The 27,524-nt window shown below is 37.5% G+C and overlaps 3 protein-coding genes across 5 annotated transcripts; 1 reads left to right on the top strand and 2 right to left on the bottom strand.

Annotated features, from left to right (window-relative positions):
• Positions 1-4: 4 nt before the first annotated feature.
• Positions 5-6,405, bottom strand: LOC112566284 (8-oxo-dGDP phosphatase NUDT18-like). 2 transcript variants are annotated; one of them, XM_025242344.1, is made up of 8 exons: positions 6,271-6,405; positions 5,290-5,399; positions 4,522-4,682; positions 4,047-4,167; positions 3,194-3,290; positions 2,597-2,752; positions 2,112-2,214; positions 5-1,447 (listed from the first exon to the last, which is right to left on the bottom strand). In XM_025242344.1, exons 2-8 carry the CDS (start codon positions 5,378-5,380, stop codon positions 1,199-1,201), a joined length of 978 nt encoding a protein of 325 aa, XP_025098129.1. In that variant the 5' UTR covers positions 5,381-5,399; positions 6,271-6,405; the 3' UTR covers positions 5-1,198. The 2 variants fall into 2 exon arrangements, with proteins under 2 accessions (XP_025098129.1, XP_025098128.1); XM_025242343.1 differs by lacking the exon at positions 6,271-6,405 and adding an exon at positions 5,745-6,169.
• LOC112566283 lies at positions 6,276-11,927 on the top strand. Its single transcript, XM_025242342.1, has 2 exons — positions 6,276-6,409; positions 7,679-11,927. The coding sequence occupies exon 2, from the start codon at positions 7,680-7,682 to the stop codon at positions 8,682-8,684; it is 1,005 nt and encodes a 334-aa protein (XP_025098127.1). The 5' UTR covers positions 6,276-6,409; position 7,679; the 3' UTR covers positions 8,685-11,927.
• On the bottom strand, positions 10,683-26,970 carry LOC112566281 (cadherin-23-like). Of its 2 annotated transcripts, XM_025242341.1 has the most exons (24): positions 26,594-26,970; positions 25,874-26,124; positions 25,470-25,592; positions 23,339-24,954; positions 22,507-22,576; positions 22,037-22,132; positions 21,479-21,645; positions 20,989-21,054; positions 19,924-20,004; positions 19,640-19,741; positions 18,905-19,018; positions 18,273-18,395; positions 17,364-17,463; positions 16,880-16,980; positions 16,447-16,623; positions 15,957-16,109; positions 15,209-15,388; positions 14,688-14,746; positions 14,243-14,387; positions 13,999-14,087; positions 13,637-13,702; positions 13,338-13,406; positions 12,941-13,117; positions 10,683-12,672 (listed from the first exon to the last, which is right to left on the bottom strand). In XM_025242341.1, exons 5-24 carry the CDS (start codon positions 22,532-22,534, stop codon positions 12,561-12,563), a joined length of 2,205 nt encoding a protein of 734 aa, XP_025098126.1. In that variant the 5' UTR covers positions 22,535-22,576; positions 23,339-24,954; positions 25,470-25,592; positions 25,874-26,124; positions 26,594-26,970; the 3' UTR covers positions 10,683-12,560. The 2 variants fall into 2 exon arrangements, with proteins under 2 accessions (XP_025098126.1, XP_025098125.1); XM_025242340.1 differs by lacking the exons at positions 22,507-22,576; positions 23,339-24,954; positions 25,470-25,592; positions 25,874-26,124; positions 26,594-26,970 and having other exon boundaries at positions 22,037-22,253.
• Between the last annotated feature and the right edge of the window lie 554 nt (positions 26,971-27,524).

The raw sequence follows: 27,524 nt of genomic DNA on the forward strand, positions 1-27,524 counted from the left end.
AAAGTCAAACTTAAAAATCATTACAGTTAATCATGCAAGACTTCAAGAGATTTTTTTTTAATTAAAAAAGCTGAATCATGTTGATAATAGACATCCTAGTATCTAACACACCTGACATCACCTATTAGTCTGAAACAACAATTAAAAACAGGCTTATAATTGTAAAACTGCTGACATCATACTCCCTTTTGTTCATCATGAACAAAAACACTCTTAGAGCAAAAAAGCATCAACTGTAATAAAAGAAACTGCTTGTCTTTTAAAACCTGAAGTGAAATTGCAGCTTAACCAGCATTTCAGCAATTTCCAGAGATATCACAAAAATTTATATATTACATATTTTAATGTATAAAAACATTGAATTAAAGAAACTAACATTTATGTACAAACACACAAGTAATACTAATTAATGCATATTTGCATATTAATTATATATATATTATTATACATATTAATTACATTTAACTGAATAATATACAACCTCAATATTTTTATATAATTTTGCATAATTTTTTAATATTCTCTCTCTATTCACCTACTCCTCCACCCAACTCTATGTATGTATAAGCATTTTAGTAAGATAAAAGGTAAAGAATTCCATAAGCCTGTTGCAAGGGCACATAGTGATGCTCAACTCTTTCCTCCAGCTACCTCTAATTCCCTGATGAATCTAAGATCCGTTTCCGCCAGACCACTGCTAGTTTGGCAGGGAGAGTTTTTCAATCTCAGGCTTGAGCAAGCCCTGGCCCTGACATCTACAGAGCAAAATAACTGCCAGGCTTCATAGCCCTCTACTATGCCTACATCTGTTTCATTGACTGATTATGATGCTGTTCTAATGACAGTGTGGCTACAATTTCTCCATCAATAACAAGTTGTAAAATATGATTTACTGAGACATGCATATGTCAGCGTGCAGAATCTGTTAATATGTAACCCACAAAATTTTAGATTTAGTATCAGTCAAGGTACGGCAACATTTGATCTACTGTAGTCTATCCGTAGATAAAATACATTGACATCTATACACATAAGGCAGACATCGTTTTTGTTTTTTTTTTAAATTATGAGATCCAGCTTATGCTTTTACTTCTAAAATAAATAAATATGACAAAATGTACATCAAAAACACAGCCTCTTCATACTTCTCCTTTCGTCTTAACTCATTCAGAAGGCTGTTTCATTCCAAGTTTACACATTAGGAGAGTGATAGTGGAACTATATAGCCTGACAATCTCTTATGCATTTCAGTCACGAGATCCTGGTCTGTGAGAGAAATCCACTGGAAATTCGAGTCATTGACCTTAGGGAGCTCAGTATCAGCTGGTACAGAATAACTGATAAGTGATGTGAGACAAAGGCCATCATGTTTGCTGTCCACGATTCCACAGTGCTCCACACTAAGTAGTCCACAGACTGTCCATGATGGAGTGTTTGACAAGTCTTTCTATATGCACAAATACAGAAAAGAGAAAGAGTTTATATTCTAACAAAAAAAAAACCATCAATCTCTGGGATTGTATTCATGAAGCATATTCACCAAATCTGCTACACAACACTGCTGGGTAAATTGGCTACCCACAGGTACTATATTTATGGACTCGGGGTAGATCTACCCAAACTGTTTTAGCAGCTGCTTATTTAGGAGAAGAAATGCCCCCTTCTAATCACTTTTTCCCATGAAGATTAAATAAGGTGGAGATCGTGATTTAGTTCAGCAGAACTGGACACTGATTTTTTTTTTCCTAGACCTATCAAATGAAATGAACAGACATAATAATTGTTATAACAGTTTAGAACATATCATATTTTTTTAAATGCACAATGTAAGTTTAGCAGATGTCATAAAAGACTGAAACTTAACATCACAATAATGCATTCATCATATCACCCTTTTCTGGAGTTTCTGTTCTGCTAAGCTAGTCATTTAGATAACTTTAAGTACTCAATGAGTCATGAATTAGGAGTTACTATGCCTGTTAGGTTCATTTAATTAGGTTAATGTGCTAACACATATAAATATGGTTTTCAAAACAAGGTTTTGAAGTTTTCCTTGAAAACACAAAATGTTTAAAATGCTGAAAAACAGCAAAGAAAAATTGAACTTATACCTTCAGAATATGGAAGATACTGACAAGAAGAGAAACTTCTTCTAATGAAACAGCAATCACAGGTATATGTACAGCTCCTGTAAAACTTGCCAAAATGTATAATCTGAAACAAAGAAACGGCATTAGTGATATTTCAATAAAAGTGTTTACAACAGACAGCAATATTTTTCTTGTGTTTTGAGAGTGCTTCCATAGCAGGACTCAAGTAAATTGTAAGAAAGCAGAAAGAAAAAATGAAATGAAAGATTAACAAACTCATTATGAAATGTCACAATTGTGCTTCTGAGACAAAAAAATGGGGATCAAATGTGAAAAAGAAAGAAATACATTGACATGAGACCATGTGTGCATCACCAAGCATTATATGATGCATTTTTGTCTAGACATGTTATGATAAATGATGATAAAATGATGAGAGAAGGGAGGCAAATCAAATTAAGCCAGCCTTTCACAAATGAAAACAAAAACCCATGATAGCTTGTTACCTTTTATCACCAGCTCTCTCTGCAACAATGACTGGGCGTTGCAGCACATGTGAATGTGGAGCAATGGTTGGCAGCAGAGATGGATGAAGTGGCACAGAGCTTGCAGCCCCTCTGTATTTTTCAGCCTGATGGAGCAATGGGATGATATCTGTAGCCCTATCAATGCATGATGATTACGAGAGTTGTTAGTTCCAAAACATGAATTAATTACATTGTGTAACTGTACAGTAGCTGAAGACTTTGACTTTCTTAAAAGAGGAACAAAAATTGTAAACATGAATTTCTTCAAATCTAGCAATATATACTTATGATACGAATAATTCTGGCAAACTTTAAATTGACAGTTATCATTCCAAAGCCATTAGTGATACACGTACTTAGAATAAAAATTGGAAAGTGTCTCAAAAAATATTTCCTGCATTTTCAACTGAGCAACCATTACCTTAACACTGTCACATAATATATGTATGTATTTATGGTCTATTAATTACAGAATTAATACAGAATCCCTCCCATCTCCTTTGATAAGAAGAGACCATAATATTGCTGAAGGTACGTGTGTCAAAGTCTACTTGCACATAGTAAACTCAAAAATACCTCAGTTTAACATTCCTGCTGTAAATGTCTTGCAGATCATAAAACTGAGCTTGAAGAGACTCTTTGTCTGCTTGTGCTGTTGTCTTTAAATTTCCACCTAGAAAAAAAAAAACATGTCTCTCAAGTAATTCGGACATAAGTTAATAACCCAAAATGCACTCATCAAAGTGTAAGCCACTGTCTCCTTTTCTATCTCTCTGTGCAAAAATTATACATCAATCACTACTATGTTTACTTGTTTGATTAATCTGTATTTGCCTAACACAGGGGTGGCCAACCTACGGCCCACTCATTTTAACCACACACAACATAATTTCATTTTTAACGTCATGATTCTGGCAAAACTGTTGTGTCCTGGCCCACGAGATTTTATATCACATCCAGTGCGGCCTTCAGACTAGAAAAGGTTGGGCAATACTGGTTGTAGTTACATTCTCTATTAAAGGTGCAGAAAGATTGTGCAAACTGTGTTATCTTATTCCCTAATCTGCTCATTTTATCTGGATTTTCTTTTCTCATATAACTGTGACGTAAGTTGAAGAAATATATTAAGAAATAATATTTTTAACAAATCTCTCCCTCTTCTTCGACACACACACATAGGCACACACACATACTTATTATCTTGCCTCACACCAACATCACCTTTTACCTCTAGCCACACTTTGTGCAGCACAGATTTCCCTTTTACCCTTTCTGATAGATCATATATACCTATCTTAGGTTGCCACCCCTACCTCTTATCCACCATCTGTGCTGGACACATGGTGGTAAGATAATAATCACATTTGGACTGTGAATATGAAGATATTCATATTAAAGAACTTAGGGAAAACAGTCTGAGAAAGGTCACCTGTGATTTCACCAGTGAAAGTGAATCTCATCCAGGTAGCTTTTATGCAAAGGACTGAGATTAGTGAAGTCACCTCACACTCAAGACCAGCTTCTTCTTTTACTTCTCGTTTTGCTCCATCCTGTTGTCATGAAAAGTGGAGGAGAAAAAGCATAGGATGTTATTAATCTTAATGATAAGCTAATGCTTCTAAAGAATAATTTTTAAATCGAAGCCTTGTAATTTATTAAAAAGTATATTAGCTTCGCATTCAAATATCCTTTTATCCATATTCATGTACCTAATATTTCTTCTTTTTTCATTGCTTCAAAATCGTCAGAGACTATCTGGTATCTCAATAGAACACTACCCATAGGCTGCAAGTTAAAATCACAACCTAGCAGAATCATCTAATCTAAACACACAAAAAAAAACCAATTTTGGAGATTCCTGTTTCTTCAACTGTCGGGATTAAACAGACCAGCCACACACTTACCACAAAGTTTTCATTGCGCTCCAGTCTACCAGCTGGTAAATACCACATGCCATAGCACTGACGCTTGGCCTCTTGAACCAAGAGCACTTGTCCAGCGTCATTGAACAATATGACGGCGACGATATAACATATAGATTCTTTGGTCACAGGAATGATGCTCACTGAAGACATGTATAATGTGGTCTACATCAACATGCCTCAGTGCAGTCATTCTTGGGTTTCAACAATAATTCTGATGGATTATACATCAGTATTTAATGTTGCTGTCATATTACTATGTAAAAAAAAATCTAATGTGTTCTGATTGGCTTATTAAATAAGCAAATATACATTTTGAGAATCAACTACTTCCATGCCAAAGCAAACATCTATCATAGGATAGGAACAGGATAGATGAATATGCACTGAATAAAGCAACAAAGAAATAAAATAAAAGATCCAGCTTTGCTTTGAGTTTGTTAACTGGCTAAGTTTCCTCCACCATAATAAATTAACATTTATTCTGCATGTAAAAAAATATAAATTGCACAAAATACACTGACCAGTTTGCTGCACATTCAGCCTAAGGCTGATTCAATGCAAATTATGGCCTTCTTCCATCAAGATTTAGATGTAATCTATATTTTCATCATGTTTTTGCATCTTAAATTATCCAAGTTTGTCATTTTATGTAATATACTGAGTTAATGATGGTTATACTCCTATTTTGTTCTTAGTTTTAGTTTCAGTAATTAATTTTTTGTATACTTACACAGCACATAAACTTACTTTCTTCATTTCTTTGACAGTCTATAACATCAATAGGGACTGGTTGAGAGGCTAAGATCTTTCTCAGGTCTGCCTCCAATGCCTCTGTCATTGTGTCATATGCCTGGAACCTTCAATGAAAAACCAAAATTTCTTTTACAATAGATTAAAAAATGTACAAGTAAAAATTTACTTTTGGAAGGCCCGCGTCGCCATATAGCACTTTATACAAACCAAATGGGATAAAATATATTAGGGTTATTGATCGATGAATTAATAGTTGGGTTTGGGTTAGAATATTTGATTAAGAGTTAGGGTAATCAGATGCCGATACTTAGTGGACCCTGCTAGAATTGTTTTAAAGAAAATAACAAAAGGTCATTTTAGTAATAATTAGAAGGAAATTGCTATGACATATATATATATGATTTGGCCCCTGACGAAAGGAATGCAGAAACAGTCATAGAAATGATTACCTTGTACTGTCGCAAGTTTACAGAGGAATTTTCTTTTATTTGTTCATGTCCTGCTGTATATTAACTGTTCTACAGCAATTATATAATCCTCAGAAATTTGATATCTGCTACACTAGTCGTCTGCAACTTCACGTTTCTGGCTTTGTATGTGTAGCTATGGGTCTCAGCTGTGGTGGTGCGTGACCTTTTAACTTGTGAAAATGCCGAGCAACAGCACGGTCACTTTTGTTTTAGCGAGTCGTTAAACTGTTAGCCGCTATCGCCTGCACTGCCACCGCACACTGCTACTATTATTGCTACACCCTGTCCCTGGCAACTAAACATACACAACGCTTTAGTCTGTTTTAAGAAAAAGCCGGAAGTCTTTTCCATATTTTTAAGTCGACATGTTTACAATGTCCACTCTGAAAGTTCACAGGGAGGGTCTTCACGGCATGTCAATTTGTTACGCTAATACATGCTCCACAAAGCCCAGAAACAATCACTAAGACATAATTTGTGCTGCGTCTCATTCTATACTTCATACCTGTAGGCCTGTAGTCGGAGAACTGTCGAGGAATCGGGAAATAATGTGGTGCAAGAACTCCCCCCTGTAACCTTGACCTACTCATCAACCAAGCACGAACAGGCGTCGAACGCAAATGTAGCGCGACGATCTCGAGTTTGTAAGTAGATGTCAAATACTGTTGTGAATAGGGGATTCCAGTGTAATTGGCTATTTGCACATTTTTCTCTAAGTGTTGGTGCTTTTCTTTCACGAGCGTAGACCTGTATGTTTCAATGATGAAAGCAGGTAGACCAACTCTAATGTCGAGCAGCCCAGCCTAGTTCAGCCCGAAAGGGTTTGGAGATGTTTCTAGAGGCTGGACTAGTGTTGACAAATACAGCAGCAGACGTGTTATACCAACATTATATTTATTAAAGTGATGATGCCATTATTTTTCTGCTGTTATTTTATTCTTATTATGCTTAGGGTTATTTAATTAATTGTTCATACCTAGTGAGAGATAACCAGCTTGTAGTGATCAGAAAGGTTGAGAAGGCTGAGACCTCAAACACCATTGGCTAAGAGCCAAATAAAGAATGTTTAAAAACAAACAAAACAAAAAGAAATTTAAAAATTAGTACAAATATAGGGTTAAATTATTGATATCTTAGGAGGTGCAAAATGCCCAAATATAAAGGCTGCTCCTTTACCACTTCCTCTGGGGCCATAGTTATGAATAGGAAGTCATTTCCCCAGGAGAAAATAAGAAACGAGGAGAAGTGTCTTGTTTCCAAAGTTGTAGAGGGGTGTGCAGATGCCTGCAGACACTGCTTCATGTTTCTTTACCCTAGAACATCTTTGCCATCACTTTATAACTGCAGTTACAGAGGGAAACATATTCAGGGTCTGGACACTTCTTTGTTACTTCAGAAACAAGACTCTTTCCCGTGTTTTCCTGAGGCAGTGACACCCTAACTTCATAACTACAGCCTCTGTTGGGTAGACTTTTAACAAAAAATAGTCCCTTTAAAAAGGATAATTTGTATTCACAAGAAAATGCTACAGTTTGCGATACTTTTAAACAGATGTAATGCACTTGCCTACGAATGTGTTTCATTGTTGTGATATAAATCAGTGAGAATAGCACCACATTGGTTGGGTCCAAAAAATGTTAAAAACTGCTAGTGGAATTCAGGAACAACAACTCTCCTCCTTCTCCCACCTTAACGCCTGTCATCCCCCAAACCCCATTCCTCCAGAGGGAAATTTTTAAGTGGAAACAATGACAGCAACAGTCAAAATGGGCTGACACTTTGAAAACAACCATTAAAAGTTAGCACAAGCAGCCTAATGTCATAAAGGACATTTCTACGAAAACTTTCTATAAAGAGTTGAGTATTTTATCATACTTTAAACAAATTTTAACATGAATTTCTACTTGTAACAGCATGGGAAGAGCAGTAAAAATGGATGTGCAAGCTGTCTGGAAGTCGCAGCTACGGCAAATGGTAAACAGTGATGATCTGCCAAGCCTTAAAGAAGCCTTTAGGAATGGTCAAAACCTTGGCATGGTAATAGATGATTCTGGAAGCACAGCCCTGACCCTGGCCATCAGCCTTGCCCATGAGGATGTGGTGGACTTCTTGTTGCAGGCTCTGAAGCCCGTGTTGGAGCAGGAGGATGTGCTGTCTGCCTGCCTGACAGCCTTACACAGTTTAGCACGCACGCGCAACACACACTACCTGCAGCTGCTGAACACTCTTATGACGTGCCATCCCCACTTGCACATCCCATATGTTGTCGTGCTGCAGGCTGCATTTAAAATCCTTCAGGCACCACCTAAAGATATGCTTGTTCTCTTCTGTGAAATGGCTTTGAAGCTGTCACCTGATTTGTGCAGAGACATCTCACTCAATTTGGTTTTATATGAGGAGACAGAATGCTATTGGCAGCTGCTGAGTCGTGGGGTCTCCCTAAATGACCTGTGGCCTGTCAACTGCAGTGAACTTGGATCCAAGGATTACATGGCACACAACCTGTTTGACATTTACTTCACATATGGCTGTCTTTTCACTGTTCACACAAGCAGCCGAAACAAAATCACCAAGATGACCATACAGGCTGCAAATGGGGAAGCTTCACGAGCTGTGTTGCATGTCATCCAGAACTTTCCAACAGACCTCTATGATGATGTCTTCAAATTTCTAACACTGGCTGGGTTCACAATGAGCCAGGCTGCAGTGCAGCGCATGGCTAATGTGGAGATTGACAAAGCTGCTGAGCTTATCCGTTGGTACAAAGACTTTCACTGCCGGCCGCACAGCTTGAAGCACCTCTGTCGTCTTTGTGTCCGACAGCACCTGCGATTTAATGTTGTGCATGCTGTGCAACAGATCCTTCTGCCAGAGGACCTCAAACGCTATCTGCTCATTACTGATCCTAACAGCTTTTGAAACGTGTTAATCTCTGCAACAACCAGATGATGGTGAGTTTGTGCTATTCAAGTACTTCAGGTCTGCCAAACCTTTTACACACCTGTTTGGTTGCTCTCACACATTCTTATTCAGAATCGAAATGGTGTAATAATGCAGTTTGATTGGAATACTTATTGACAAATGTCACTCTACTTTTATTGTGTACCTAAGTGATGTTAATATTAAATGAACTCATTATTTGCATGAGGAAAATTTTTATTTTGCAACTCATTAATACTTTTTATTGATGTGTGATGGTTTTTGATGCTGTAATCATGACTAAATATAAACCAGCATGAGCACAGTTTGGTGGTGGAGGGTGATGCTGTTTTCTAAAGTTGTTGATAGTGGTGATGTCTAACATTCTTAGCATGTGAAGGTATTGGAAATCACAATATCTCTGCCCCTACTGCAGTTTATTGCTAAAATAATTAATGATTATTCCAAGGTTTTCCTTGTGTGCTGAGTGCACGTAAACACAAAGTATTAGATGCTTAAAAAGGTTATTCAGTCCACACAGCTTGATGCAAAAGGAAATAGTCTAATGTCTTGCATTGATTTGTCGTGCTGACTTTTGATGTGGTCAGATTTGTTCTGGTGTGTATATATGTATATGTATATAAATGCATATTGATCTGTCAGTAATCTCTGCTGGCAATGAATATTTTATTTAAGTTAGACTGACAAAACTGAAATTAAATGTTGAAATATCCTTTGAAAATGTTTTGGTTTGCTTAAAATGCCTAATTGACAGCCAGTGTATATTAAAATAAAAAAAATATTGCATTAGCTACAGAACTAACAAGAACAATTTGTTTTATCATTAATGGTTATCATGACTTTGTCCTCATCTGTGATGGATTATGGCTGGCATTCTCCAGGTTTGAGAATTACGGTAAAAACGTTGTTTAGAAAACATGTTTTCTTTGTTTAAGGTGATGCTTATTTTAAGGTTTGTGTTGAAGGTATTCTCTGGCTGTACTGAATGTACACATATGCTGTGGAACAGTTTGGATTAGAAAATAGAACAAGGACAGAAGGGCTTATAAAGCAAAGACAAAAATAGCAGTTTGCTATTTCCTCATCTGCATGGTTTTGTGGACATGACAGATTTTGAGGAAGGTGAGTGAAATAATCAAGTGAAGCAGCATGAGGAAGTTGAATAAAAATACAGTCTTTAAAATAAGTATAATATTGAAAGGGACACAACACATTTTCTCAGATTTCAAGTATGAATGCACCAAAGTGTGTTGCTGTGGAGCAGCTTAGGTGAGAAATGGAACAGACACAAGTGTGCTAGTCAAAAGCTGGACAAAGCATATGCTATTTTCTTGTCAAAATTGTTGTTCTGGACAAACAGCTGAATGATTCACTTCTAAGAAAAGTTGATGATATAATCATAGAGGCAAAGACTAAAGATGTGTCATGCACAGGAAGAGCTGAAAAATGCTGCAGCGTGTGAATTATAGAATGTTGTTATACTGTACTTTTTAAGCCAAGATAACAAGTGATCCGAGCATTTGAATCTCGTTATGAGCACAGTGAACTTGCTGAAAGTGCAGTGGATTAACCTACAGGTCATGTTAAATATGCTTGTACGAAACTGTATTAGCTTAACAGTGAATATATATGCTGGTTTTGCTGCCTGTACTGATATTGTCTGTGATTGTTTTTTTCCATAAGAGCAGAAATAGTTGTATCATGCCTGTGTATGTGTGTGTATATGCCTATGACTGAGTACACATGTATATATGCAACTCTGTATATATGAATAAATGGGAACACATGTATATATGTGTGTGTGTACGCACATGAGAAAGAGTGTGTACACATGCATACATGAAGAAATAGTGAAAGTTGGAACAAATCTTTATGTATAAACATCTGTCTGTATCATTTATGCTTGAAAACATTGAAATTCTCTGATTTGGACTTGGCAATGTTTGGAAATTACTGAAAGCATTGCATTTACTTTTGAACTTGAAAAGACAATCAACTGTCACTCACTATCAATGAAAATGATGTTCAGAACAGTAAAATTGTGGACTAATATCTGTGGAAATTTAGATGTGGAAGTCTATTCCGAGTGGAAAATTCCTTATTTTTTACACCCCATGAACCACTTATGTTTTGCCAGCTCATTTTTGTTTATTAATCCAGATTTCAAAAACTGTGCTCCCTTGTGTGTTTAAGAAGAAACATGCATTAATTTTTTTAAATATAGAAATACACTGTAATTGTGAGGAAGATTAAGCTATGTAACTGTGTATTTTAGCCCTGTAATTTATGGCAGTAAAGTCATGCATTTTTTAGTCTTATGTCGAAGTATTTTGAATCATATTATTAATAATTTTAAACGTGGACAACTCAAGGGTTTTCTGTGCAAAAGTTTGCCAGAACAGTTCTTTTGGAAAAATTTTCTGTTTTCTTAAGTGGATATGAATGTTTCATTGATGTTATTCTTGATGAAGAAATATCTGCATGTTGCACCCTTCCATCACTTTCCGTCCCCATGCCAATGCATGTTTTGTGGAGCAGGGCAAATCATTTGTCTAAAGACCATATTTGTAATAACAAAACTGGCATTCAATGAATCCATTTTGATTGTGATCATTTTTTTCTGGTCAGCCTGATAAGAACATTTCAGATTAAATGGAAATGAGTAAGATTGTGATTGTTAGTGCTGCAGTCAGTATGTTCCCTGTGTTTACTAGACTTGGTAGCAGTGCAGTTCATCATTTTAGGTATGAGATAATTATAAAGGATAAGAACAAACAGTATCGACTATAGATTAGTTTGTCGAAGTGATGTATATTGAAGAACTTGAAGTGAATCATTCATATTGAAATTGTGCTACAAACTGTGGTTTTTACCAGCTGTAGCAGTCACTAGTGCTTGATATTAGCATTTTGGCTGCCTTACCATTGGGCACATATTTGTATGATGTGTACAGAACAGCTTGCGCATGTAGGTCTCTCCATCAATCATTTTTTAACTATTTGCATACATAGCAACATAACATGATTTTTACCAACTTTTTCCCCCCAGTGTGGTTTATAATACAGCAAAAGCGGCTAAATGACTGTAAACAATAGTAACATTAACAGTGTAAAGGATGCTCTTTGTCTTTGATTCACAGCTGTTTAACAACAATGGTGCCATAGATGGTTGAAACTTTTACTTTCGCTGTCACAGGATAAATAATAAAAAAACAAGAAAAAGCTTCAATGTGATCGCCTGCATTTGTATTTGAGCGTGTCATCGTTTTTGGTAGTCTACTTTAAAATTATCTGACCTAGAACAGAATTCATGGGAGACCTCAGTTTTCAAGAGGCAACAAGATCACTTTCCAATTTAAGGTTGAGCTCCCTTGCCCGTCACCCATGAATACGCAATCCATGGACAGGTTCTTATGACAGGTATGATGGAAACCTTATTCCTGTAACTGCGAAACATTCTAATGCAAAATTCCTTAATACCCTTGGCTGGCAGAGGTCCAGAACTCGGCAGCAATCCCGTCTCATGTCCATGACCTGTGTTCAGAGGTTGCTGTATGATTGATTAGTAAGGGTGTAAACAAGACTCCTACTTGACTGTTGGGGTTTCAACTCCCAATTCGATTTTAAAGGAAACAAAACTAGAACTACTTGTGTCCTTGGAAAAGACCTGGTTCTGTCCTCCCTCAGCCTGCTTCATTAATTGTTTAGAACGTTCAGGCTAAAAGATTTGTGCTGCTGGCCACCGGCAGAGCTAGGGTGAGCAAAACTATCATAGAGAACCGGCATATTTGTCTCCACAGCACCACCCGATACACTTATTATTGGTAGAATTGTGTGCATTGACAGTCGATTCTTCCTAGAAGATAGAACTGTAAATATGTACCGGAGAGTCCGGTCGAGGATTATGCTGAGCGTAGTGGTGAAAACTTGAAGTGGCCGCTCTCTCACGCTTTCGCTGACGCTGGGCCCTAAAACAAACGCCACATTTTCACAGGGTAGACAGGACGATAAACAGTTCAGAGAATAGTAGTTTCTGATATCGTTCTAAAGGAGACACTCAAGATCGTGAATAGAACGTGAGCTTGTTATGCAACTATCTCTGAACCACAACAGAGGTTTCTAAATACCAATACACGAGATCGAGTGCTCAAATCACGTTTAAACGATTTATGTTTTGTTGTGGGGTGTTATTTTTTTTTTTTAAAGAACGAAAGGACTGCAAGGTTGAGACAGTACCTTTTGTGATTTTTTGCAATAGCCACCATTGCGACAACCAGCACAAGAAGAAGGATACCGGCAACGACGATGAGGACGATGACAGGCAGACTGAATTCGTCTACGGCAGTCTTCTTTTCATCATCGTCACTCTGGCGGAACAGGGATGCGATCTCGGCAGAGCTTGCGTCAACCAGCCTAGGGATTGGATGCAATAACACCGCAAGTCAAAACCATGAAAAATACAATAGGTAGGAGAGGCTAGTGTATTGCTGTTTTTACAATGTGTTCTCACATAATCAGAAACAGTGATGACAACCACAAATGTATGTTTATAGCAGAAGAATTTTAGCAATAGCAAGAATCGCTGAGTCTGTTTCGATGGGCGTGCAATAAAAAGATGTGACCAACGTCTTACTTTTGAAGTTCTTCACTTGTTAATAGATGATCTGTACCCGTGTGCTGGGCCCTGATGTATATAACTGAGCTGAAAAATAGTTTAAATGAGGCTGACATCCCAGAGAAAAAACTCTATTAATCACAAACATACATTTTTGGATCGAGTTGATTACTTCATCAAAAACGTGAATATAATACCAAGTAATTTCGAAAATAATAACAAAGAACACGATGAAATAAAGTTCATGCTCTGTACTTTGATGAAAGGGCATCTACAATGCGCCATAAGTAGTTTCAATTGTGAAGAAATAACTTTACCTATCGGGTGACAGATGTCGAACGCTTGAAATGGTAACCGTGACACCCATGATTTTTCTAAGAACACTGAAGAAAAATAATTAGATCAAGGAATTTGTACCAACAAACGGACTACAAGCTTCTAAAAATTAAAAAAAAAACTGAAATTAAACTGAGATTTTATTATTTTCATGCTGTAGGTCGTTCAGACAAAAGTTCAAATCTATTGAGAGCCAAGACTTGTCTGAAGCGGAAGTGTGACTGTCGATTGCTCGCCGAGACTGGCAGCAAGAGGCCGAGCGTTGGTCTCGGCATACAATTAGCCATCTACCTATACACGTTCGTGATGTCTTGACTGACATAATTACATATTAACACCGTACCTTTCAATGTTATCGATGTCTTCTACTATAGCGTCTGTCTTCGCTGGTGCATATACAGTAGCCATTCCAATCCCTTCTTCAAAAATAATCTGGTCAACAGAAAACAGAGTAGCATGCGCTCTCAGCCACCATCGTCTTCTTGGTCATCATCGTTATGCCCCCAAAGGTTTACAACAACAGAAATGTAAACAGCTGGCATATCGTAAGTACATAAAACAGCTGAGATACCCGTGTGACAACTTACCCGAAGTGTATAAAATGCAGACAATGAGGGAGAGCCTCCGTCTGTTGCTTTGACCAGCAGTTCCATTGCATCCACTCCGAAGGGCTGAACCTCACGTATGCTTATCGCTCCTGAAGTGGAATTTATGCTGAAGTACTGTAAAACTCTGAAACAAGCGGTGTTCTGCAGTGTCTCAAAAAGTCAAGTCATAATTTCTAATAATCCACAACCAGACTGCTTTAACCATATCTCTAAATGCGGTAGTACTCTTCATGGATCCAACCAACTAACCAACTGTTAGGCTACTTTAAAAACAAAAAAGACAAACACTTTGAAATCTTGGATGGTGTCGAAGAAGCAACGAGACAGGTCTGGAGGAAAAGGTAATAAACGAATCTTACAACCTCGCCTTCTGTACATCAGATCTTAAGTCATTATTTTATCTCACAGCGTGCAGTTTACTTACGAATCCGGCTGTAAGCTGTAGGTAATTTCAGCATTGACTCCTTCATCATCATCTGAGGCCTGGAACAGATGATCAGATCGTTTTGAAGAGTGTCAGCAGTCTATGTCCATCTCTAGCAAAATGCGGAGACTGCGACTATATTGTCAATATAACTTGTGTCATCACGAGAAATGTTGATGCTCGAAAATGGCGTGGGATGTGTGGTGGTGATCTATAGGTAAAAGTTAAAGAAAAGGTAGAAACTAATAGGCATGAGTGGTAGAGACAAGTGATTCACTGGGTCCCTCAATCTTACAGCTTTTCACTTCTCTGATAAATGAAGTGCTCATTTCCTACAACAAATAAACTACTTTCGGTTAGAAGGGTAGGAAGGTTTTCCAGTCACAGGCTGGAGAAAGAGGCAGCAATTTAAGTCTTCTAGCATTTAGTAATAAAACACGCATGTGCCCATACTTATTTACCCGCAATAAAACATTGAAAAAACAAGCGGAAGACAGAAAGGTCTGCTGGAGGCAACTCACGCGGACAACTGCGATCACGTGACCGGCCGTCTCATTGGCATGTAAGACCACTGATCCATTTTTCGGAGTGAAAACTGGGGCATTGTCGTTGATGTCGGTTAGCTGTATACTGATGGTGATGTTACACATCCCAGTGCTGCAGTCTCCTCCTTGTGGAGGCCTGAATTCTTCAGTGTACACCTTCAATATGCAAGGATGGTGCCAAAACAACTGATACTCTCAACTGTACAAAAGTGCTATACGATGTTGTGACAGCGAAGAAAAAAAAAAGTAATGTCTTATGACCGAAAGGAGCAATGGCAGTAAATGACTTAATGTGTCTAGAAAACTGCCAAACCCTCTCCATCAACTTCCGTTAACTTCCCTGATAAATCTGAAAATCATTTCTTCAATAAACCTGTTGTAATGGGGACTACAAAGGTGTCTTCTAGCCACAGGCCCGAGCAAGTTTTGAACTAGCTCCCTCTGTTCCACATTCCACTAACCACCCGCATACAGACAACCACTTCCCATCCCCGTTTGACAGCTGCGCGATCGACACGTTTGAAAATTGTATTCAGTACTTTCATCTTTTGAATATTTATCGATGTGAATGCTTGAAAAATATTTTTCCCAGCTACAATCTTACACAATATTCTACGTTATGCTAACACCGTAATTATTAGCATTCTCATTAATTATAGCAAAACTTCAAGTAAAAAGTAAAACTTCAAAAATATTTTCGTAGAAAGCAAAGAGCACTGCTAACCGTGATATTCAGAGAAGACAATGCTTCTCTGTCAAGGGCAGAGGAATTGCCCACTGTGATTGTGCCATACCACAAATTTCCCAAAATATCAGACTGGATTTTGAAGACACTTTGACCTGAATCCAGTGTATAATTGAAAAGTGCATTTTCTCCCTAGAAATAAGAAACTCACAATCAAAAACAGTGCAAAAATTACAAAAGAAAACACTAAAGCAAAAAAAAAAAAAAAAGAAATAAAAGGAATGACAAAGGAATTTGAATTTTAAATTAGTATGCTTGTTTAGTTACAATTTATCCCATTCATGTATTCAATCAAAATGTGTGTAGCTCTAGATTATATTTCATCTCATTCATACTCTCAAACTTTGTCATCACAGCTGAATTATTTTTAAAATGGAAGATTCGAGTTTTTTCTAAAGTGTTGAAAGTTTCCCCCAGATAAAAGGCCGTCTGAATAAAAAACAGATACAAAGGTTTCTAATCTACCCACCATATCAGCATCAAGCGCAAGAACCCTGGTCACGAAGGAGCCTACTGCGGAATGTTCTGGAATTGTAATAAGAGTCGTGTTGTTTGGCTGAAACTTTGGGTGATTGTCGTTGATGTCGTCTACCACCACCAGGAGAGTGGCAACCGCCGACCTCCAAGAGTTGTGCACCTGGTTGGCCTGAGAATGACGTCATATCAGTTACCTTTCATCGATACCTGGGGAAATTTTCTTATGAAAGTTTTCCCATGTCTCACATCAATAAGGATTCTTCAACCACATTAAGTAAACTAGCATTTTTAATTTACTTCTCATGGTATATGCGTTAAAGTTTTCATTCTAAAGGGTAAAACTGTTTGATTATTTGAAATTAGTTGATTAAAATATTTTTATTCGTGTTAAGAGTTATGTAGCGGGTCAATGCAAATAGTCTTACCTTGATCATAACGCTCACAGAGGGCTCAGCCTCCCGGTCCAGCACACGTGTTACCCACACAAGTCCAGTTCCATCTTGAATGCCGATGGTGTCACTAGTTCCTGAAAAAATGACAAGCTAGTAAAAATTGAGTTTCAGACCGCATTAATGTGGTTCTTTGAAGATAGTGATGAGTCAAAGGTCACACCAGGGAATGGCAAGGTAACTTTAAGATTACATCTTGAGGCGGTTAGAAGAACATGAGTTTTATCTTAATTCATCTGTAATTTGTTCCTTACTATTCTCGTCTTCACTGAGTTCACTGTATTCTCTGTAGTGATAAAAAGCTGCTGTAGCTCAGAAACAAGGCCAGACACAAGTAAATGTGTATCTTCAGAAAACATTTGGTACCAGGTTCCAAACTGGTGAATAACGGGCTAGCATCCGCGTTCAAATCCCAACATAATAAATATAAACAATAGTGATAACACATCTGACAACTGACCGTTGATGGAGTATGTGACGGTGTCATTGATTCCAGTGTCTTGGTCAAAGGCAAACACTGGGGGAGAGGTCACAAGTGGCACATTGATCATATTGGAGTTCTAAAAGAAGTGAAATCGAACTTGAATAATCTATAAACCTCTTATGTCAGTCTGTATAGGCATAAAACATTAGTTAAAAGAATTTCTTCAACAGGAATGACTACAAAGAGATTTGAAGTAGTAAAGTAACGAAGAGGAAAAAAGTAATCACAGGAATCAACATTATCTAAAACCTATCATACAACGAAGACATCAACTTGAAGCATGCTGAGAGGATTCCGATTTTCATGATATTCTATACCTTCCTTTACTCCGCTTTTCTCTAAAATTTAAGCACTGCAAGAATACAAGGCACGGTCTCCTGGTCGACTTTTGTCAAGAAAAGCGGCTCCCCACAAAGATAAGATTTTTACTGCACAATTTCTACAGCAGCATTTGCGACTGTTTCTAAAAATGTGATTTTTGAATATCCAGACCACGAATGTTGGTCATAAGATATGATAATCAAAGTTTCATCTTATTGTTCTTATATAAGCTCATCTTCAGTCACGTATGAGATTCATTGGAATAAAATTTTTATTCTATTTTTTTATTACATCAGATTTGAAAGTAAGCTCCCACAATTATATAAGCAGTGAATCTTATTACCAACATATCAACTGAATCAGTCCTATGATGATATAAGCTTGTCTGGTGGTAGTAAAAGGAGGCATAATTTTCCAGGCGTTTAAAGCAGAAAAAAGTTGTGTTCAGATAAGAGAGGACATGCAGAGTACGCAGTTGTAAGGGAAGAGTCAAGAAAAGCGCTCATGTACATGGTAAAACAATACATAAAAATTTTAAAGGCTTTCATATTTCTGCTTCGTTACCTCCTCCGGCACGTGTATCATATAGACAGCATTGTCAAAACGTGGGTCATTGTCGTCGATATCAACAATGTTAATGACGACTGTAGCAGAGCCATTTCTCCCGGTAAGGTCATAATAATGACCCTGTTAAAACATAAACATATGTGAATCAAGAAAGGTGCAGGAGAAAAAAAAAATAGATTAGCCAAACACAGATTTAACTGGAAATACTTCTTTCACTACCTCTGATGATAGATTCCATGAATGTTTTAATATGCACAAGCAAGTATCGAATTTTAAACTGACACAACAATAAACATTTGAGAGAAGGCTTGCGCTTAATCAAGATTAAACGATCTTTTCTAGTAAATATCTTCATCCAAAAATGGCTTCTTCTTATCTTCTTGCTATATTACAAATAAGATAAGATGTGAGTAACTTTTTTTAAAGGGGCACGATTCAAATTTCCATCTGTGAGGTAGCTATATAAAATAACAACTATTTGATTTTGACGGTTTTAAGAATTATATAATACTAAGCGATGTATATTGATCTTGAGAACTATAAAACTTATTAGAATATGAAAAAGGTTATAATGAGATCTAGTTCTATGACTATCGACAGAAGTTTTGTAATAAAAATACATATTTTACCGTTGTGACGGATACTGTCAGCTCGAATTTAGTTTCTCCTTTTTGATACCAGATTAACCTGTTGACAACTATTTTGCCAGAAAACATCCCAAAGGCTGCATCTGTGTCTCCTCCCTAAAAATGCATCATGTCTTATGCACGCAAAATGCATAAATGTTGATCTCAGTCCCTGGAATCTTAATTAAATAATTAAGTTTCTGTCTTAACAGTAATCAGACAATAAAGTAAGCATGTAACAGATACTAAATGTTTTACAGATGCAAATCAAGTAAGTGAGCATATGATGACATTGTCTTTGGCCTGACCCTTCTCTAGATATTTCTAGCTCTCAGAATCCGTTCTGCAGCCAAAGGAGTTTAATATCTACATTTTATATCTAGACATCAGCATAACATCTCACAACACTTTCTCTATTTCCGTAGCTGATGTCGTTTCGAGGCTGACTGAGCTGCTGCTGGACGCTTCAATATAACTAAAATCAAGCTGATGACTAAAATAATGTTAATTTAAAAGACATACATAATTACACCAAAAATTGATTCTTCAGATAGGACCAAAAAGTAAAATAAAGGAAAACAAATGTGAGTTGTAGTCATAGCAACTGCACAAATATGCCACCAGACCAAGAAAATGACGGAAAGATAGGAAAATGACCATGTTAAAAATATTTAAATCAGAGAGCTTTTTAAAGGCTGAAAGAGTATTTGGATTTTCTTGATAGACAAACAGATAAACCTGAATAGAATATATTGCGAGTGTCCCTAGCGAGCAGTCCTGGTCCGTGTAAAAATCTCCGATCTTTTCCAGGTTTACGACTAGAGAGTTGACTGGCATTAGCTGCACACAGACGAACAGCATACACAGACAGATATTAAAATAAGCATTGCATATCAAAATCTACATAATCTACTAACATTTCCAAATTTTTCATGTCAGCATTTATTTGAGCAGAAAAGATTTTCAAGTCTGTATTTTCGCTTCTTCCGCCTTTCTCTCTATTACACACTTGCTTCAGGTACCTCAAAGATTTCAAACGAGAGCCCATTTTTCACCACGGGATCGTAATCGTCAGTGTAGTTCACCACCAGATTGATATACAGCTGAAATAAGAAAACTTTTCATCTTGAGTTTGTTAGACAAACGCATGTGAAGTTATTAATATTGATAGTTATCATTTTGCTTAAATAAACTTAACATACACGTCTATGTGTTATTTTAATACCAATAAAACTTGTATAATGCCTCCTATTTCTGATAATAATGTATTATGCTTGTACATGTCTATACATTTTCTGACATTAATTTTAGTATTGATCCAGATTTGTTATTTTAGTTATAGTGTTACAAAATTATTTCCTATTTATAACTACAATGGGATAGAAAATGCAGCTTGTGTATGAAAAATAAAGACAAAAACTTATTGTATTTTCTTTTTCTATTTTTCTACTATTTACAATTCACTTTAACCTGTGTTTCAGATTGCCTCCTAGGTTTATACAGGATATCGAGACCGACGCACAGCGGGCATATCCAATTTATATGTGGACATTAGAGGTTTGCACCTTTATACACCTAGAGGTCCCACATTACCTCGTGAGCTACCTCCATGGTGTGTAATTTTTATTGCTACAGTAAGTGTTTCTTCTCAATGAGGACAATCTAGAGGACTGTTGCTGAATACGTTCCATTCTTTTTAAACCAGTCTATTCCTGACTCCTTCTGTATATCGCAAAAGAAATCCAAACAGCATCAATGTTACTAAAAACCGATTTTTAATATAACTGACAATACTTGCAGATACAGTTCTCGTCTGTCATGCTTCATGTTTCTCACCATATTGATGGTATCAATGTCACAGAAAGTAATTATGTACAGATGTGACAATAATTTATCGTTTAGTGATTCCTGTACTACTACTACTGCTTCTGCCCTGATTTTCTTACTAGTCAGTAACTGGTACTTCACTAACAGCTAGATGTATGGACGAGCAACGGTCTGGTAGACTGCAAATAAATTGATAATAATTTAACTGATTGCTTGGCTTTAGCCACCCATCTAGTGGTAAATCCCACGAAAATCCTCACCTCATGGTTTGGAACTGATTGGCAAACTAGCTTTAAGCCCCACATTCGGGAGACTTCACACAAGGTCTGCAATCAATTAAAAGATTTTTAAATTAAGAAAAAAAATCAGCAAGTGTTATATCATACCATAGTTAAATGATAAATTCAAATTTGTTGCAATACATGTTATGATCAGATTACTTTTCTACAAGTTATGTTACTAGTAGATTAGGTTAAGAAATAATATATTTAGATTATTTAGTAAACAACAGAGGGCTTAGGGCCTTGCAGAGACATTATTTGCATGGGAAAGTGTTTTTTAATATAAGAATTTTAGCAAGTATTCACCTTGTTTATGACGATTGTACTGCTCGGTTGGAAGGAGAATAGAGGAGGGAGATAACCGCATTACCCGGAGAACCTTGGCTTCAGCCTCAACCCTTAACCATTAGCTTACGAAATTACTGTCCACTACCAGAATTAGTTATTTAAGATTAAAGATACAACCCACCTTGTTTTCGTCAAGCTCAGTCACGTCAGTATTTGACACCAAGGAAAACGTGAAGACCCCATCGTCTAGGGACACAACATTCAGCTCAATGAAGAATGGCATTAACAGCAGAGAATCCTCTTTTAGAGTTATGTTATCATTAGTCACAATCGTTAGGAAAGTGTCACCTGGAAAATATAAGGAAAATAAAATGAAAGACCTTTTTTATCTAAGAAACAAAAACTAAACCTTTCAGAGGCAAGCAGGACACATTGCCAGAGCAGGATAAAACAGAGCAAGGAAGTCAAGTGAACCCAAACCACATGTTTATGCAATCTCAAATTTATTATTAAAACGCATTTATATACTACATACATTAATGCACTTTAAGATTTAAAAACTGTGAAAAACAGAAAACCGAAAATAATGTAAGTAATCTTGAAAACTGATTACCTCAGATTGGGCTGCTAAGGGTCTCACAGAGAGGGAAATCATCGTTATGTTCGCGATGCTTTCAGTTGTTTAGTAAGCACAAAAGACCTGAGCTAATATTTTACAATATAACGGCAACCAACTCACCAGATTGAATCTTTTCAGGTACGACAAGAGACTGAAAATTGTCACTATAGTTTAGAAAACAGCCGTACTGTGAGCTGACCTGAGTACACAGTCCAGCTGAAATAAATTTGTATTCTACGTAATTAATCATGAAAATAATGGCAGCATTTTTTCATTTACCAGTCATGATGATCTTACCTAAAATTACCAGTGATATATGTTAAAGGATAATGAAAAGGATTTCAGCTTGTGCACTTGACTTGAGGTGTGTTGGTCGATTTAGAAGAAATAGAATACTCTATTTCAGGAATAAGTAAAAACACAGAAAGGACGATGAAATATGAAGAAGATATAAGGAGAAGATAAAATGTAAAAAAAATTGAGAAAAAAAGAATACAGGATAATAAGGAAAAGAAGAGGTTACTTAGAGAGGAAGATAGAGAAGAAGACTTTGTAGAATGAATTAAAGCTGAGAAAGTCATCTGTTTTACCTATGATGAAACAAATCACAGAATTCATCCTTTTTCGTCCAAACTGTACTGCTCAAAATATGTGGCTCATCTTAAAAAAACAAAACAAAACACTTAGTTCTACGACAAACCACGATATTCAATAGTACAACACGACAAAGAGTTGAATCGCGTATCACAAGAAGTAGAACTCTAACCTGTCAAGGTAAACAGTTTTTTAAAAGCTGAATGAGAGCGACTCGACCTAGAGGTGAGGATCTCTTAGCAGCTACGAGGATATTCTGACACATTTTTTGCTGTCTTCCTTTACACAGCTTAAACTATGGTTAAACAGAGTGACAATCATCACAGAAATTGATATGATGCTTGCGTGTTTGTAAATTGCTTCTTCGGGACCCAGAACCTAGTTGATTGTGCCAGTATATCGTCTGAGAACTTGTCATTCAAACCAAGAACCCGTGGCATGATGGGACCTCTTCTTTCAGTTAGTCAACACACATCCAAACACACGATTTCCAATTCTAATTCACCATCGGATCCGGTTGTGGGGCCAAAAGAACTTTATTACAGTCAAAGCTAACTGACTCTTGTGAACTATCGGGTTATCGCCAAGAAAGACTTCACTCGACTTGGTCAAAGTTTGTGAGGACCAAATGACGTGTACAAGGAAGAATAATACAGTTGATAATACGTCTGATTTAACCATTCATCAAAACATAGTTGCTTAAATATCAATCTTAATCTCAATGTCTTTATCATAATTATTTACTAGAGGTGTGTGTGTGTGCAAGTTCAACAACATGCAGGCAAAAATCAACAACAAAACCAGAAACTAAAAATGATAAGTATTCACCTGTAATCTGAATGTTCAGCAAGGTAGCAGCAACTAAACCACATCGGTTGATTAGATCAAACACTGTTCTTGTGTTTGAATGCCTGTCCCCATAAAAATCCCAGGTAAACTGCTTCCGTGTACCGATTCAGAGTAGGTCAAAGTGAGATAAGCAATAATTTAGTTGGAGGACTTTATGATACACTAAACCTGTCTGTCGTCGGAGTTTGAAGAGAAAATAAAAAATATAATAATAAATATTTGGATGTCCCACTAGAGAATAAATACAATTTTAAGCATTCATTAATTATCAACTAATTATATTGGTGATGGATATACTGGAGTGATCTGTGTGATATTAAGCATAAGGTTAGTGTCTCGTCTTTCTAGATCGCCATGCTCAATATATTTGGTGAAAAAAAACCGGGAGAGTGAGACAACGCACTCGAGAAGACAGCACTTAACTCCATTGCTTCTTCGTGGACACACCGTCATCAAGTAGACACATAAAGCCTGCACAGAAAGCTCACTAAACCACTTATATGAACAGGTAAGTTAATACAGCAAACCACCAATCTTTTATTGTGCACAAGAAATTCCACTATCTTGTCATAGGTCCAATGACAGGAGAACAGAGAAATAATTGGTGGGGCAAAGAATAATAATCATTTACAGAAAACGGTGCCATCCTTGACTATGTCAGATTGTTGATTTGCCCTGCAGTGCCCGCACGCAAACATGCACACACACACACACACACAAACACAAACACACACACACACAGCCACCTGCCCAGACGCCACACACTCTAAATATAAAGCAAGAATGATGCGTTACTGGAATTAAAATATGTCAAAATGTCAAACACGTGTATGAAATATAAAATTTCATTGCATGACCCCTTTACAAATTGTTTGCATAAAATATCGTGTATGACACTACTGTACTCATGAGTTCGTTGTACATGTAAAAATATCTGATCATAATAAACGACAAAAGGAAAAGAGAATCCCCAAAAAGTAAGTTGCACTCAACATCACAAAACTGTTCAAATTTCTACAAACTAAAAGTGAAGGTAGTCCTATAACCTTAAAGTAGTAGAGGGTCAAGTATTAGAGAACTCTGGCCTCCACCTGTTTTCCCTTGCATCTTTTCCCCCCACTCTCTAAGTCCTCTAGTATACATGAAATACCAAGAAAAGCATGCTGCGCCATACGGGTATCGATCCCGTTGGTGTTCCTTGGTTATCTTTCCACTTTCCCCGTCTTGTATAAGACAGTTGTATGTACATCTTAGCCTTCAGTAACCGCGGAAACATGTAGTGCAGGAGAAGGGAGAAGCAGGGATTTTTGCAATCCTCATCTGGTGTTCGCATAGCAAATCTATAAAAACCAGTATTGTAGACGTTATTGTCGCCCAAAATTTCCGACTTTTCCAATGCGCCTGGAGAGGTCAGTCATTTTGCATCCAAATCTGACGGAGAGACACCTGGCACAGGTATTTTCTCGTAAGGAGGTGACTCGCATTCTAGGCGATCGTAAACATGCTTCGAGTCCTCAAACTGCGGGTTCACCTGAGAGAAATAGTTGATCTGTACAGAGGAGCTCTCCTCGCCTCTGTCCGGTTGTCTCTTCATCCTGCAATGTAAATAATAGGGCAATGAGTACACATGCACTGTGCAATAGTTACTCTCACTTTGCAATGCAACACACAGTAGGCAGTAAAATACACTTTGTACTGAAATGAAAAATGTCCTAAAATTTGCATTTTGTCATGAACTAGCAATGCAAATACTTTGTCCTAAAATACCATGTGTCATGAATTAATCACAGCTTTTGTCTATACCTTGACACACCTTTTGTGTTGGCAATTGACGTTGACATTTTAAATGGAAATGTTTCATATTTTCTGTACAACACAATAAAACTTTTAAAACTAACTTTAAACACCGTTGCCTAGGTTACATCCTTGTTCCTCTTACAGGTGGAAAGCCCCCCTCAGGAGAGATAACTCCAACAAGAGATGGTTTAAGCCAAGAGACAGTTTGCTTGTAGTCAAAAGAAAAGAATTAGTTCATGCCTGGCAGAATTTATCGGGAAGGAAAAAAAATGCTAGCCACGCTCCTACATGCTGCAGACGCGTCAACACCTACCTGCTTCGCCACACAAGGAAGAGAAGGAAGAACAAGATGATGCAGACGATGGCTAGAGCGACGGCACTCCAACAATCGCACCTGTGCTTAACTGCTGACCATCGGACTGATGTGATGAGTCATCTGTTCACACAATGTGAACGTTTGAAAGGATTCTGTGTAATTGTATCTTTGCTTGTCCATCCATCACCCATGCATTCACAATTATATACTCTCATTTTCTAGACATCATGTGCTGTAATTGAAGGCGTTGTTTTTATTATCGGGTGGTCAGCTGTTGGTCAGAGTTTAAGCAAGCCTAGAGCAAAGTGTCTGTTTGGATGGCATTTTCTGTGCATTGTCTAGCACGCTATATATATAGTAAAAGTATACACACACATATGTATTATATATATGCGTCTTACCGTCTCTAGTGTGGATTTGTGTCGTGTCTTCTGTCGTCGTCCATTCATTGATGGCCGATGTCGAAGTGGATTCAGCTCTCGATGTAGTTGAGAGCGTTGACGTAATTGTGGTTGCTGATGTAGTTGTGACTGTTGATGTAGCTGTGGTTGATGTAGTTGTGGTAGTCCTGTCCTCCACACACTTCTGGTCTTTGGCAGGTCCTGATTCGCAGTCCGCCCACAACGGACTTCAACATCAGCGCCTCCTGAAGCTGAGAATATCAAGCGTACGTGGACTTTTGCTCAAGTTATGCTCATGTCCAGTATTTACTCAGTTTAAGCTACATTTCACTAGATTCTGCTTTGTTTTGCCAAGTGCAATTAATACACAGTACAAATAACAATCATGGACCTGCTAACAGACAAACAGCAGGCAGATGGACGGGTAGTGGGAGCTTCTGGGTAAGACAGATATAAAGGGAATATTGGCAGTGAAGGAGAGCTAATCTTATATATATATATGTTTTTTAAAGACAGGAAAGAGGCTGCAATGAATTCAATAAGCCGTGCACAGGAAATGACAAAATCCACGGACAGCATTTTTTCCTGCCAATAAACCGTCGCTGAGTTTAAATAATTATTGATGGCCCTGCTTCATTTTGTCTTTTGTTGTCATTTTATGTGCACACAAAAACTTTATCTCTATCTAGTTGTATCTTCAAGCAAACGCTTAGTTCCCACCTGTAATTCTGACCAGCAAGATGCCGCTGTTGGAGTCCAGCAGCTCGAGACTGACGCTGGCCACATTAGAACTGGACTCGAAGATCCGGGTTTCTCCAACGTCGTCGACGCTGCCGCTGGTGTTGGTGCCCAGGTCACAGCCGATGGTCGTCTGCCAGGTGGTGTTGCGGCGGTCCTCTAGCACCAGCTTCTCCAGGCACTGGCGGGTGGTTTTGTTGACGGGTAGACTCAGGGCTAGCGCCGTGAAGAGGAGGGTCTGGCCGCAGGTCGTGCTGACCGTGCAGGAGCAGGTGGTGTTGGAGACTGTCGGATTTTTGTGGAAGACGTTGGTGTCGAGGTACCGCACACTTGGCCTCTGTGATGTTTCCAGATACAAAACATCAAGTCATCAGCGCTGAAACCAGAACAATTTTGAGCTATTTATTTCAGTATTATCTAATACGGGGAGATATATCAGGGACAACAATCCAATATGTGTACTGGACAATTTGACAAGGCTTCATTCCCTTTTGTCAGTTTCATCCTTATCAGTGTGACGGTCACAGACTTCATAGATCATAGGTTTAATTTTTATTACTCCCCTTTGAAGAGTAATATCCTACAGAAGTCAACGGGGAATATATTGACCTAGTCCTCAGATGACTAAGGATAAAAGTAAAATTAGAAACAAGAAACTAAAACGACATTATTTTAATCACAGTATTAAGCTAATCGGATGTGAGAAAATTGTCCAGAAGGCTTCTGAGCTCTTAAATTCAAATGAATATCTGGACACCATAATAAATCATAAAAAAAGCTCATCCTATATTGACACCGACAAAATCCCAAGTGTCACACAGCTATACTTAAACATAGAATTTTCAGTCGGCGCAGCTGTACGCTACTAACCCACACCTCTTCTCGCACCAATTCATACATTACACAGTTGTAC

The sequence above is a fragment of the Pomacea canaliculata genome, linkage group LG6, assembly GCF_003073045.1.
Source record: "Pomacea canaliculata isolate SZHN2017 linkage group LG6, ASM307304v1, whole genome shotgun sequence".
NCBI classification, from domain to species: domain Eukaryota; kingdom Metazoa; phylum Mollusca; class Gastropoda; order Architaenioglossa; family Ampullariidae; genus Pomacea; species Pomacea canaliculata.